The following is a 15,508-nucleotide window of genomic DNA, read 5'->3' on the forward strand; positions in this document are numbered from 1 at the left end:
AGAGGCAGCACAGACTGTAAAGTCACAGAATCTAGCCCTTAGTTGATTTCTTTCTGTATAAACAGACTCTTCATTTAGAATGAACTACCAAACCAGATCAGACCTGTGGCCCACCAAGGCCAGTGTTACATCTCTGACAGTAGCCAATGCCAGATAAATCAGAGGAAAGCGTAAAATCACTTTAATAGAGTCATGCATTAACATGCCCATGGAGAATGTTTTTTCCTAGGCATTTAAGGTTGTCTCATCTCCTGAAGCATCAGGGTTGATATGTCATATATGTGTATTCCCCATCTTATTCATATACATGTGTAATCCTTTTTTGAATCCTACTAAGCACTCTGCCTCTATAAATGGTTGCCACAGGTTAATTGTGTTACATAAAAAAGTATATCCATACGTTAGTTTTTTATTTTCTGCCTTCTGATTCCCCTTGTTCTTGGTTTAGTATGTGTGCACAACTGGCCTCCTTTATAGCCCTGTTGATTTTATAAATATCTTTCATACCACCTATTATTCTCCTCTCAAAAATTAAAGGTCCTAATATTTTTTAGTGTTCCTTCATATGAAACTTTTTCCATGCCTCTAATCCTTGGCATTGCCTGTCTCTGGGCTTTGTCTCTTTCTGCTCGGTCATTAACACTCTCCTTCCCCCAACCTCACAGGTCAGGCACACCTTCCTCATGCAATTTAAAAAGAAGCCTCTATTTAACAGTCACACCTTTATCATGAACACTGCCATGCAAACCACAAGGAAAAGCAGTTCAAACAATAGAAGCAAAGGAATCTAAACAAAGATATGAAGAATTCTCTTACTCCAATTTCCTACTGTGTGCAACTCCCTCCTTATATACCCCTTTACAAAGTTAACCCACTGTCAAACTGATCTTCACTGACAAAAACTTCTTAATCAGAAGAATAAGACTGCAACTACGCTTCTTGTTTGTCAAAATAAAGAGATATCAATAGATTATACATAGCTTTTCATGTTGATTAGTATGGGACTCATCTACCTGTTCAAAGAACAGATATTTAAAAAAATGAGGTAAGATGACAAATGAAATAACCCTTAGAAAAGTTTTTTACTTTTACTTGTGCCCCTAGTAAAAGATTTAGTAACAGACCTTGAACGTAGGTGACAAATAGTTCTTCAAGAACCAGAATTTCACTGGAGTCTCAGTGTGTTTCAGCACAGATAACATCATTATACTGTCAAAAGCAAAAAAAGAACAACGTTTTTGTACATTTAATCAACAGGAAAAACTCCAATTGTAAAGACCACTACCGTTATTGCTAAGACAAAGTTCGTACAGCCCAGCTCTGCAGAAAGCTCAGTGTAATGGTTAGATTACAGATGGCTATTTTCCTACATTATTCTAGTGAATGCAATTTGTGCCAGATTACTGACCATTATGCACCAAAAAGAAAATATACAGCTGCAGCCTATTAAAATCAGCTTAAACACCTAAGTACAAAATATATTTTTTAAAATACTGAATAATTTATGCATGGATATAAAAAGTGAGTCGTTCTCTAATCCAATATACAGTAAATCAAATAATAGGACAGTGATCAGCTGCCCTATTATCTATTAGATAAACAGCTTAAATCTAATTTAGGTATTTGTAAAGAGCAAAATAGCATAAGAATACAAATAAAAGTCATAGAATAAATATCTTGTGCTTTTAAAATCAACTTTTTCATCTTTGCCTTAAGGTTTGTTCTATGAATATTGATGTGTATCAGAGCAAAACCTACAATGATATTGCAGCTCAGTGAGAACTACTAAACAAAGCTTGCCTTAACAGTTCACTTCCTATAAACTGCATAAACAGAAACGTTTATAAAATACACTAAAGCTTCCAACTGCTTTGAATCTAATGGGAGTTTTACCACTGGATTTCATTTTTTTCAATATTACCCTTATTAAGTAAGAAGACATATGCCAAGTGAAATAGCCAGTGTTTAACAACTCTGCCCCAAACTATTCATATGTAACAGAAATGGTCAGATCATTATTTAAAAGGAGATCTGAAGCTTCCAACTACTTTTTTAAGTAGATAGCAATAGCAATACATCTACCAACTGAGAAACAAAAATTACAGTCTCTAGACTAACCGGAGGAATCTTTCATACAGGTGTCCTGAAGCCACAGAGAATATATTAATCACGTCATCTTTATCTTGTTTCACTTCATCATTCTTCTGCCCACCTGTAAATCCCCTAAAATCAGGAAAAATATAGTCCTCATTAGAATACTTATACCTGTCTACAATGTCATGTAGAAAACTGGGCTTTTCCCCCAGGCCAAATCTCTCACTTCCCAGTCTGGCAGGGGTCGAGTGTGCTGCAGACACAATGTGCTCAGACCTGGGAGGGAAGGCATGCTTGGTGTTGCCAGTTGATTTATATTATTGATGGGCTCTGAAAAGAGTCCTGTTAATGAGACCTCTTCAGCCCTAAAGGGACTGCCTGTGATGTGGGGCCTTTAGAAGATGTACAATGATCCAGGGCACGAAGAAAGGCACACCGTAACCTTTTACAGAAGGGAGAAGGAAAACATAGTTACAAAGCAATGCCCATCTTGTTCTGCATAGCTGAATAAAATGGACTCCCAGGAATTACTGATAGCGTAGTTTTAAAAATTACACCCTCAAACCCAGTACCATTTATAAACAGAATTGCTATAGATTATTGGTTCTTTAGGTCCATCATTAAAATACCAGACAATCTTTCAGTCTCTAGACTGCATGATGTCAGTGAACAGACAACTATTTTTACCACTTAAGAGACTCCCAAAATCCAGACTCATTCTCACTGGTTCCATCACTTAGTAAATCTTCATTCATCATGTCTAGTTTCTTCTGAACCTGGAAATGTAAACACTGCGTTAGCCAACAAATTTTATTAATAGCTGAGAAAATAGCTATAAAATACTAAGCAGTCATCACCACACCATGTTTTTATTTGAATAATGTCCATCTGCACACAACTTAGGCCACATTAAGATACTTATCAGAAGGGACAATAACCCACTAGTGTTTTTTACTAGTGAATTTTAACACAAAATTCAAACTAGTTCCAGAGGCTTTAAGACCTTTGACTTTAGAAGGCTAAAACTTATCAAAATGCATTTTTGTCGTCATCTTCGATGATGGAAACTGGAGAAAAATTTAACACTACTCTCCATATTGGCCTAAAAGAGTCCACTGAGACATTAGGAGTGCAGCACCAGAGCTAAGCAACTTAATCACGGTAGATTTAATAGGTGAGAAGGCCACATCCAAAAACCAGAGCCAAATAGAAATGCAAAACAGAAATTTTGGGAGGAAGAGAGGAGAAGGCTATGCTGCAACCATCACCACCAATGGATTAATCTGGTTTCATTTTGTAGCTACACTTCCATCTGCTGTGTGGTCTCTGAGGGAGAGACAGCATCAGATAACCACAGAGCTGATGATAGAAGGTAGATAAGCACAGGTCTTTAATAATGTATATGATAACCAGTTGTTAAAAACATATCCATAATGGTAGTTACACTACTGGCTGGCTATTTATTTGTTATATAATCATTACTAGGAGGAAGCATATTGAACATGATTAAGGGATATATTTTTAAGATTTTGCACTCAGTTGAGCCTGTAAAAAGTGAGCACAATTGTGTTGCTAATTTGCATGCAAGTTAGAGCAACCGTATGTCAAATCCCTCATTCTGCACATACAATCACTAATTATATGCATGACAATAAAAAAGGGCTTAAATGTATTTAGTGTAAGTGCTACTATAATACTGCTAGCACCACACAGATACTCTTCCAAACTTAGCACCTCATTGATAAAATTCTCTTCCAATTTACATTCACACGATTGCTTCCTTTTCAGTTTTATAATTCAGCTCACTTTTCTTATATAATTGATAAGGTGCTCTTGTATATTAATATTATTCCACTGTGTGCTAGAAGTGAACAGTGTTTTATAAATAATTAAACTATTTATTATTACTATTTATAACCCTAGGATGGATGGATTTATAACGCTAGGATAAATGGACCCCACGAATGAGGTTACACACCCTCCCCCAACCCTCCACTAAATGTACTGTTGACATAGGACTTGAGATGGACCTTCATACCAACAATGCAAATATCAAATAGGTAATATGTTCCAAGAGACAGACTATAGACTGGGTGTCTGGAGTCTTGGATTTTAATCTAAACTCTGCCATTGACCTGCCCTTCAATTTACACAATCACTTCACCACTCTGTGCTTCTGTTTCCCCTCTGTAAAACTGGGATAATGATATTTATATTTCTTTGTAAAGTGCTTTAAGGTCTATGGATGAAATGCATTGTTAGGGACCTGATCCACAGCCCAGTGAAATCAATGGGGGGAGTCCTATTTACTTCAGTGAGTTTTTCCCACTGATTTCAATAGGCTTTTGGATCAGGCCATATAAGACCTAACTGTTGTTATAAACAGCTTAGTAACAGTATAGTGCCATCCCTTTTCCCAAAAAGTGCATGCATAATCTAAGTATCTTGAGGCTTCTGCTTTATTTTGCACACACTGCCTCTGGTGTAAGTTTATAGGAGGGATGATTAGTTCTTAATAAAAAAAAAAAAACAACCTTGTTCCCACTGCCATTGTCCAAGACCTCAAACCAACCATCCTACTTCAAGAGGAGCTCTTGCAGTACAGTTTTCAAACTCACCTTCACTTTAATAATTTTGCTCTTGAAGTTGTTGAGAACAACAATAACTTCACTGGCGTCAGGTGGAGAATCTGTACCATCATGGCTAGAAATAAAAAAAAAATATTTAGTTTTGTAACCATCACCACAGAACTGGGGCCATTTTGTTTCCTATTTCTTCTTCATGAGCACTTGTCAGAAAGATCTTTTTCATAACAGCCTAGTTCCCTCCCTGACTAAACTGTAACACCATAAAACATACAAACCTATCCAATAAATGCAAAAGTGAACATACTCATACACAATCACAAAGGGAATTTATTTGATTTAATCTTATGGAACAAATAGTGTGTCTGGCATGGCATGCAATTTTCATTTAACAATTAGTTGCAATTTGTAAAGGAACTGTTAGATCCATAGATACCAATATTATGTGTGTCCAGTTCAAAATGTTCACAAGAAGAAAAACAAAAAGATACCATATAGTCTCACCTGTAGATTCTATAGATGTCCTCAGACCTCCCCTTTCTGAGTCTCAAAACCCAAGCCCCAGGATTGGCTTTTAATTGGAAGTAGCCCTGTAAAGGAAAAAAAGCGACACACTGTTTTAGCTGAAAATCAAGACTGCTTTTGCTGTGGTTTCCTAGCAGTATACAGTTTGAACATTTTTCCTTATCAGCCATTTTAGATTTGTATATATTTGCTCATAAATCAACTGATTAAAACATCTTTAAACTTCAAAACCCAGATAAGAACAGGAAAGGTTCTACCAGTTCCAATGAAATTTCCCATTTCAAAGTAAGGAATACTCATGGAACGGGTAGAATCTTTCAAACAGATGGAGTTTTTTCAAGTAGTTACTGTCGGAGCAGAAACCAAACACAGACTTTCAGTCTGTTTTTCTGCAAAGATGACCCAGAATGTCTAACTTGTGGGCTTCCCTCAATGGCAGAAAAAAATATATATTTCAAGTCACCACCAGATAACCACTGTAATGATCCATAAAAGATCCAGCTTCAGTACATAATGTTTGGTTCATTCTGATTGGGACTTCAACTTGATTTAACATCCTACACTTAGTGCACCACACCACGCTGGTACAACTTTTAAAAAATTACTATGCAGAACACATACACAAAAGTATGTTATTGCAACATCAATTTTTAGATTTTAATTGCAGAAGAATCAGAAAATTCATTTTTAAGGTGACAAAATCTGATGAGGGTCTAAATATTTGTGCTAATGCATCCTATAGGCTCATGTTCTTTCATTCTGCCACCAAATGTGTAATTATGATTGCACAATCAGAGATGCATGTGCAAACATTTGGAGAAAAAGCACAACAGTCCAAGTTTCTGAACTTCAGGAAAATGATGCAGTGTGCATGCTTAGTAGGCTATTTCCAAATCTCTTCAGATTCAGTTGTTCAGAGACCAAACTTATAAGAAGGAAAAGTTAAACAGAGAAGTATATACCCATTAAAAAAACAAACAAATGCAGCATGTAGTTTTCCCCACAAAGTGGCTAATTAAAAACAGTTTTACAAAAATCTGAGCCACTCCCCACCTGTGGGTGTGCACAGTCACAATACCCACTGCTCATCTTACAGCAAAATTATGGAAGTTGTCAGCTAAAGAGGTGGGAAGTGTGCAATATAGAAAAATCAACTGTGAAAATCTGGCTCCTTTTTTGTTCTTCCATTAGGCCTATATTCACCTTAGTAGACACTGAGGCTATTTCTACACTACCACATATGTCGATATAATTTATGTTGCTCAGGGGTATGAATAAGCCACCCCTGTGAGCGACATAAATTACACCAACCTAAGTGCTGGTGTGGACAGTGCTATGTCAGCGGGAGAGCTTCTCCTGACAACACAGCAACCACCGCTGGTTGGGGATGGATTAATTAAGCCAACAGGAGAGCTTTCCCCCTGTCCCTTTAGAGTGGCTACACTACAGAGCTTGTGGCACCTTAGAGACTAACCAATTTATTTGAGCATGAGCTTTCGTGAGCTACAGCTCACTTTATCGGATGCATGCCGTGGAAACTGCAACAGACATTATATACACACAGAGATCATGAAACAATACCTCCTCCCACCCCACTGTCCTGCTGGTAATAGCTTATCTAAAGTGATCATCAAGTTCCCAATGGCCCAACTTGATGATCACTTTAGATAAGCTATTACCAGCAGGACAGTGGGGTGGGAGGAGGTATTGTTTCATATTCTCTGTGTGTATATAAAGTCTGCTGCAGCTTCCACGGTATGCATCCGATGAAGTGAGCTGTAGCTCACGAAAGCTCATGCTCAAATAAACTGGTTAGTCTCTAAGGTGCCACAAGTCCTCCTTTTCTTTTTGCGAATACAGACTAACACGGCTGTTACTCTGAAACTACAGAGCTTGCAGCTGCACCACTGTAAGCTCTTGAGTGTAGCCATAGCCTCAGGTAATTACAGAAAAGACTTACAGTCTGGGAACATGTGTAATGCCATGGGCAAGTTAATGATGGGAAGCAAAGGGAGCAGGGCCACCCAGGGGATTCAGGACGCCTGGGGTCTTCGGGGCACTCCGAATTGCCGCCGAAGACCCGGAGTGGAAGAAACAGCAGCGAGTCCTTCACTCTGGGTGTGTTTGATGGCACTGAAGGACCCCCCTGCCGAAAACTCTCATGGGGGCCCCTCTGAGGCCTAGGGCAAATTACACCACTTGCCCCCCCTGTTCCTCCCCAGGGCCCTGAAAGGGAATGTCAGCTGATTTGTTTAAAATTAAATAAATAAATCCTAATTTCAACGGTGTCACCCTCTGCGGCGTGGTAGCGGGGGAAACTCACTCCCCCTCAGCTCCAGGTCCTCCAGTTGGTGAATATTTTGGTAATACAATGTCAGCGGAAATGGGTCAAGTTGAGTATCATTTGGGTATCCTATCAAGCTGGGTTTATTTCTCCCACAAACACAGTGGTACCAAACATGACAAATGAAACAATTATGTAGATACGTTTTTGAGAAAATGTTTTTTTTTTAATCAATTTCTTTAAATTATATTTTAACACAGCAATGTCAAACATTCAGCTCTCACAAATTTAAATTGTGGCCCTCAACTGACCATACTGTCTTGTCACTTAATGCTCAGAACATGCTACCCAATTAATTGGAAGGTGTGGGGCAAAAAAGCAGTTCAGTGGTATTGAGTATCAGCTTTGTTATGCCAAAAGAATTGTGATGAGACACCGGTTAGGATTTCAGCATCCAGCCAGAAGGTACTGGAATCCACGTCCAAATGGGATGCACATAGCTACATAACATAATTAAGTACAATCCCGCAGTAATTAATTACAAAATCCTTGTGTTTACTTTTGTCTTGATCATTTTTAGGCATCAGTGGGGAAACAAAGATTAGTGACTAGTAGCTGAATTTTAGGAGAGCGTCACTATGGAAGACCTGGTTAAACACAATGGTGGATGGCACCTTAAATACTAGAGGAAGTGCACCCATAAACTGTATTTGGCAAGGTTGGAAAGGAAGTACTTCAAGCATCAGGAAAAAAAAGTTGAAGAAGCTGGAACAAGTGACAACTGTGGGCAAGGCTCACCTTACACTAGGTCCCATGGTGTGCGTTTCAGGAAGAACACCTGCTCCTTCTGCAGTAAGCCCGAAGGTATCCATCAAACAGTTTCAACACGTGAGACTTCATAATGAAGCTGCTGCCTTGCACTGTTCAATGGAATTTCTTTGTAGTTCCCAAGAGGAGGCGGACACTAAAATTATCTTGCATACTATCTGTACCCCAGAGATAAGTGCTAGTAACGTCTTGATTTTTATGCAGGACACTAATGTTCTAGGGCTCCCTCTGAGATGCTATTCCAGACTTTTTTGCAAGATTCTGTTTTTGTGCCTGCTGCTGGGGAACAGAATTGCTGTATATCCTTCAGAGATGTGTTCCTACCTCTAGGATCATTAAAAGCCACCACACTTCCAGGTTTCCATGCCCTCTCAGGGTTTGACACTACTGGAAAATTGGCTGGAAAGACCAAATTGTCTTTCTGGAAGGCACTGGATTTAGTCTCTGACAACCACTCTCCTTGCTCTAAAGGTGCTTGGAACAGCTGAGATAGTCTCTGGTGAGGTCATAAATGCACTGGAAGCATTCATATGTTGAGTTTACCATTTGAAGACCAACATTATGACACTTACAGAGCTATGTTCATGGATGTTTTCCAAGAAGCAGACAAATGGAGAAAAACTGCCACCAACAAGGGGTACATTTATACGTGCTATCAACAGAGGAAATCATCAAGCAATGGAATGGCTCTGGAATGATCAAGCACATCCAAAACTACCCTCCCCTACTGGGCATGGATGGGTCTTGGGAGATGGACTTATCACACCAGTGATATATGAAATACCACACACTCCCAAATCAATCCTGCAGTTAATCAAATGCTTGTATGCAAAGATCAGATGCTCACCAGCCTGCAAACGTTTGGCCAGCAGCCTGCCTTGTACGGAGAAGTGCAAGTGCGGCACAGATGAGAATCAGTGTGATAACATGTCTAGCAGTGTTGCCCTAGACAGAGATGACACTGATGACTTTGATGAATAAGTTCTCAGTCCTACATGTCAAGGGTAACATCCATAGAATGTCTTTTTTAATGTAAGCAAGGCATTATAGCTACATAATTGTTCTAGGTTTGTCCTCTTTGATACATCGTGTTCATGGGTATCAGGCAGGAGTTCTTTCTCCCAGCTTGACCCATTTCCAGTGATATCGTATTACCAAAATTTCCACCAGCCAGAGGACCTGGAAGTGGGGTGGCAGAGAGAGAGAGCACGAGCGCGCGCGAGACACACACACACACACACACACACCCACTCTGCAGAGGGTGATACCATTGAAATTATGATTCTATAGATTTTTACAGAACAAATGACATCTCTTCCCTTTCCATCACTCACTTGCCTGCAGAATAAGATTTTACTACCTTGGACTCCCAGACTATAAAGGAGTGTACTATATTTCTTGTTTTTAAAATGGGAGAATAAACTGAGACAAGTGTCAAGAAGGAATGACTTCCACTCCTAGGACCCACTTTAGCAAAGCTATGGAGGTCTGCTGACCTAAGACATTATGAGGGAATCCTGAAAAATGGGTGGTTTCAAAGACCTCTTTGGACAAGGCTCAAGTTGGTGTTGAACACAGCCAGGGCAGCATGATTAACTATCAACAAGGTCAATTTCAGATCAGCTCACACTCTCCAGGTAGACAATGGAAATAATAAAACCAGTGAGCAATTGTGCTACTGTATTCTGAACAAGATGTGAAGAAGCCATGCTAGGAAACAATTAAAATGACAGCCTCGTGGGTGTGAGGACACAAATTGCTATTACAAGGTTATTTTGGAGACAAGGGCCAGCCTACACAAATTACACAACTGATTGGTTTTCCATGGGAAGAGCTTGTTCAATGTGATGCCAATATTCTTAAGAGGGCACACTACTACCTGCAAGAGTCCTCTCAGTAAGCTGGGATATGGAGGGACCAAGAGTATTTTGGTAACAACAACTGACAGCCCGCTCCAAAAGCAAGACTTCTGCCTTGACAGTGTTTGGAATAAAGTGCTCTGACATATCTCACCAGCAACCTAATCCAACCATTCTTCCACAACTGAAACCAAACTTGCAAGATCCATTGGGGTGCAAGCAATAGTCACATGTGTATTTTCAACATATTAAAAGGCAACCCGTACTTCTTAATGTTCTTGCCAATAGACTTTGCATATATCATGAGCAACATAGAGGATAGAACCTTGAGGAATGTAGTTTGTTGCCTGTATAAAACCAGTCACTTACTAAGTTGGCCATCACAATGGTATCAACAATGACAGGATTGGCTGAAGTTCCCAGCGTGAACTGGAGTCCTCGAGGTGGCTGTCCTGTACTGATGTCATAGCAGTGTCCTTCCAGAAGCAGATACTCCAATTCATATTCTGCAGCTACTCTATTATCAACCTGCCACCACCAAAAAAAAGAAGAGCCATTGCTGCATTTAGAAATAACTCAAACCAGTTATTCTGACTACATTGCCTAGTGGCTGGATTATGCTCTAAAATTCAATTTTAGTTTTTAAATAAAAGCACTTGTGTATTTTGGTTCAGGTGGATTATTATTCATTGGTATTAAAGTAGTCCTAGAGGCCCCAAAGGAGATCAGGACCCCACTGAGCTGGGCACTGTATTTATACATAGTATGAGACAGTCCCTGCCCTGAAGAGTTTACAGACAAGAGAAAGGGTGGGAGAAGAGAAGCATATAGAAATGTAGAATTTAGGCAGAGTTCAAGTGACTTGCCTGATGTCACACACAGAGTCTGTGACAGAGCTGGAAACTGAACCCAGATTTGTTGAGTTCTGTCCAGTCCAAGACCATCCTTCATTACCAATTAATTTAAAAACAAACAATAATTTAATCTTTATATACATAGACAGATTTTCACAATGCCCACAGCATGCTAAATGATGTAATTGTCTGCAAATAATTCAGGACAAATCTGCAGAGCAAAATTACCCACCCAGAGTTCTCAATGCACCTCAATCCTAATCCTCTGCTATTTTGGGCTTGGACCTTCTCCTGAGGAAACTATCAATTGTGAAGAATGTTATGATATTTTGTGAGATGGTCCAACCTCCCTACTGCTCCAGAATGCTCAGTTTAATTGTTAGCTTCAGTGATCTGCATCTCGGAGATCTCACATACAAAAACACTGCCAGTATTGTTTAGTGATTTGGGATGGTGATTAGATTAGAAAAGTCTCCGATACGTTCAGAATCTTTCCATGTGTTCAGGCACAGAAAAGGAAAATACAATTGGTAAAATAAATTTAGAGGTCTAAAATTATTAGTATTGTCCCTTTAGTTGCCCATTTATAATTTAATTGTTTAAGACAATAAATTAACAGTGATACAAATACAATTTGCTTTACAATTAGTACAGGATCATTGATGATAGAGCCAACCATTGGTCTATCTAATGCATTGTACTGCATCTGGCACTGGATGTTACCAGATATTTTAGAGGGAGGCAAAAATAAAGGTGAATTGGTAATAGGTTATAAAGATTTTCAGTCTAAATGTAATCCAGGTTGGCAGTGGCCAAAAGTTATTACCAACTGTTGGCTTTTGATGTCCCTATCTGAAGTGATTTTGGCAGTCTTGCTCCACTTTGCAGTGGACAGAAGTCCATATCACAAGAGCCACCCTCTAAGTTGGCACTACTGTTGACAACCTCAGCAGACAAAGCCAAGGACTCAATGGTTCTGGAGACTGAACTACCCTCTCACCTCTAGAGGTGGTTCCTCCAGGTCAGGGTTGAGGCACATTGGTGGGGAAGCTTGCACTGCCACTGCCCATGCCAAACCTGTTCTGTGGATAAATAGAGGACTTCAGCCTCCAGGGCATTCAATCTGGCATCTTGCACGTACACTAGATACACAAACAATTTTTTTTTAAAAATAAAATCTAATTGTTTCTCGTCAACAGTGCAATGGCTTAATCCAAGGGGGGAAAAATGATACTTTCACACCTACTTAGGGTTATTAGCTTGCTCTCTGAAGCAAGAAAGAGTTGTTCACTTTACATCACTTCACAATTTCCTAAGCTTAGTGTAAGTGAATGTGGTATACCTTATAATGCAGGTAATGGAGACCCCAGCACTAGTATCTAGGACCTAATTAGCTAATGTCAGTTTAGACTAGCAAGCCGGAAAGTCGTGTCTGCCAACAGTAATTGGTTTAACTCCTCCATGCCATAAAGCTTTTCTAAATGCCAACCAGTGACTGTACAGACAGATATACTTCCTTTATTTTACTATCAGTGTTCTTGGATTAAATGTGGAGTCCTCTTTTGATTTCACTTCTTTCCTTGTTTCTTTTTATAACGCCCCCCCCTTCCAGATTTCTCTGATAGCATATAAAGTTTTAAAGGATCACCATCAAATTGAAAAATCTCATTTCCATCTGAAAATGGTGGACCTATTATTATGACAACTCACTCCTAAGGTTACGATAAAGGAAAGATAAGAGAACATTTATTTTCCAGTTTCTTTTGTATGTTGTCTGTTTATCTATTTAGTGGTGGTGCATGCTCAACCCCAGCCCCTGAAAGTGGGTATCTACCAGTAACAGCAGAACTGAAAATGAACAGGGAGCAGACAGCAGACAAGTGTGTGTTCAGAGAGAAAGGGGAGGGAGGAGGTGGGTGGGCCTGAACATTTGAGGTGATATTCTCAGGCCTACACAAAACATCCCTTGAACAAACCGGAGTTGAAAAACTCTTAAATTTTGAACAAATGATTTTTTTAAAAATTTAAGACGCTATATGGAGCATCAGAAAAACTCCTTTATTTAAAAAATTAAAAAATAAAAAGTTTGGAGCCCCATAATAATTTTTCTTCTTTTCTAGTTCAGGACCATTTCTATGAAATGCTGTATAAATGTGATGCAGTTTTTTCTGTGGAACCTGCAGTAAGCCTAGAATGTGTAAATGTGGCATTCCCCTTATCTGTCTAGAGCACTGCATTGTTTTGAGCTTCCAAATTCCAAAGATGAGCCCCAGAAAAATCATATACAAGCACACTAAACAAATAGGAAATGCTGAAGTCTCTTACCTCCTCTAAATAAATGTTATCAAGGTCATATGGAGTTCTGACAGACTCCACCATCCAGCTCTCAGGGGTGTTTAGGTTCAGAGTGAACAGTGGAGTCTGAGGCATATCCAAGAATTTGGCAATTGGACCAGGAGCAAAGTTGTCGTCTGCTGTGAAAGAAATCTCAGGCTCCAAAACGTAGCGATAAAAGCTGAAATTGCAAAAGGAAATAGAATATCTGGCTGCCATGTTTCATGCCTTTTAACTCTCACTGACAGTCATCTTTCCAACGGATAGTCTCAGAGCCTCTGAAAGCCCATTACTGGACTTGTGTTCCCTTCTATGTATAGGCTCTTTGCTTAAGAAATCACACTTAACACAGATCAAATTTCATCTTGACTAATTAAATATTTTACTTTACCAGAAGGATCTAGACTCAAATTAAATTCTGAAGTGTCTTATGGAGTAGCTATAATATCTTAATATTGCATTTGAATCGCTGTAGTTAAAGTCACAACAGAGATGCCAGAGACTGAAGTGGGCAAATATGCCGAGACATACTGATTTTGATAAAGTTTTCATGGGGGAGGGGAGGGGATGAGACAGGAGAGATACTCTGATTCTATAGGCTAGTGGTTAGGACAGTGGGATGCGAGAAATCCATGTTCAGGTCCCTGCTCTTCCCAGTTCAGAACGGTCAAAACTCTGCTCTGAATCAGGCAGAGCAGGGAACTGAAGCTGGATCTCCCAAATCCCATGCCAGTGCCGTACCCACCAGTTTCTAGACACAGACAGACAGACACACACCCCCTTCCTGAACTGAAAAACTCATGTTTCGATCCCAAAGAGAACATTTAAGCACAACTCTGGTTTTGCGAAAACATTCAGAAGAGTTACTTTTTATTCCATTGTGGAACGAAAATGAATTTTGAAACCTCCAAAGTTGCCATGAACAGAACTGTTGCCCTCAGGGGCCTTTTCTTACTTCAGAATTGCATGTTTATCTCCTGTAAATGATCCTCAAATGTTTTTAACACTGCTGCTTACACTAAGGTGTTTTCCCCCAACATAGTATTCCTTACCTTTTCAGAGGCATGTCAGAAAGTTTGGACTGGCAGTTCATAAAAACTCTTAGATTCATGTTTATCAGTTGGTTCAAAACCTAAAAATATGAGAGACACATATACCCTAAAATTCCTACTAGAGAGATGAGTACTGTTTTTGCAGATTAGGCCTTAATGAGCATTAACAATCTGCCTACCACACATTTTATTTGATTGAATTGGTGAAGTGAATTAGTTACTTGCTGTACCATGATTTTAAATAGGACTTTGGGGATATTCTAAGTAGTAGACAAGATGCAGACAGATTCTCCCTCAACAGTATTGTCTGTGGAACTGAACTTGTATAAAATGATCCAATGAAAAATCATTTGAGTGTGGCCTTACCCAGGGCCGGATTAACTCTCCTGTGGGCCTGGGGCTATTAGATTTTGTGTGGCCCCTGTATACAAGTCTTTTTCCTAATTTAAAACAAAATGATCACAATTATGGCATTGAGGCTATTAACACTATACTAAACTTGCCTTTTAATTAACAAAGTCATTCTGTGGTTACATTTCAGTCTTAAAACATGTAGAATATAGTTAAGTTAATTCAAAATAGCCTACTTCTTACCTTAGAACAGCTGTTATATTAGTTTCTTTCTGGGAGGGAGTTTGGGTGCAGGAGAGGGCTCCAGGCTGGAGCAGCATGTTGGGGTGCAGATGAGGGGTGTGGACTCTGGGAGGGAGTTTGGTGCAGGAGGGGATTCTGACCTGGGGGAGGCGGTTGGGGGTGCAGGAGAGGGTGTGAGGTGTAGGCTCCGGCCAGGAGGTGCTTATCACAGGCGGCTCCTGGCCGGCGGGCTCAGGCAGGCTGCCTGCCTGCATGCCGTGGCCCCACACTGCTCCCGGAAGTGGCCGGCTGCTGGCATGTCTCTGCATGCCCCTGTGGGGAGGGGAATGGTGTGTCTCCATGCGCTACCCATCCCCGCAAGTGTCACCCCCTCAACTCACATTGGCCAGCTGCGGGGACAGTGCTGGGGGTGGGAGCAGCGTGTGGAGCTGCCTCCTGCCCCGCCAGGTGCCGCAGAGATGTGCCCAGCAGCTGGCAGCTTCCGGGAGCGGTGTGGGGC

The 15,508-nt window shown here is 40.1% G+C and overlaps 1 protein-coding gene across 3 annotated transcripts in view; it reads right to left on the reverse strand.

Moving 5' to 3' along the window:
* Positions 1–15,508, reverse strand: part of UGGT1 (UDP-glucose glycoprotein glucosyltransferase 1) — a 95,787-nt gene that overhangs the window by 13,565 nt on the left and 66,714 nt on the right. For all 3 annotated transcript variants that reach the window (XM_084638479.1, XM_084638480.1, XM_084638478.1), the window contains 8 exons: positions 14,416–14,495; positions 13,355–13,544; positions 10,545–10,703; positions 5,184–5,269; positions 4,713–4,797; positions 2,782–2,870; positions 2,119–2,223; positions 1,125–1,209 (listed from right to left, as the gene is read on the reverse strand). In XM_084638479.1, coding sequence (XP_084494605.1) covers positions 1,125–1,209; positions 2,119–2,223; positions 2,782–2,870; positions 4,713–4,797; positions 5,184–5,269; positions 10,545–10,703; positions 13,355–13,544; positions 14,416–14,495 — 879 coding nt within the window. The remainder of the gene's footprint in view (positions 1–1,124; positions 1,210–2,118; positions 2,224–2,781; positions 2,871–4,712; positions 4,798–5,183; positions 5,270–10,544; positions 10,704–13,354; positions 13,545–14,415; positions 14,496–15,508) is intronic.

The sequence above is a fragment of the Lepidochelys olivacea genome, assembly GCF_965140295.1.
Source record: "Lepidochelys olivacea isolate rLepOli2 genome assembly, chromosome: 9".
Classification (NCBI taxonomy): Eukaryota; Metazoa; Chordata; order Testudines; family Cheloniidae; genus Lepidochelys; species Lepidochelys olivacea.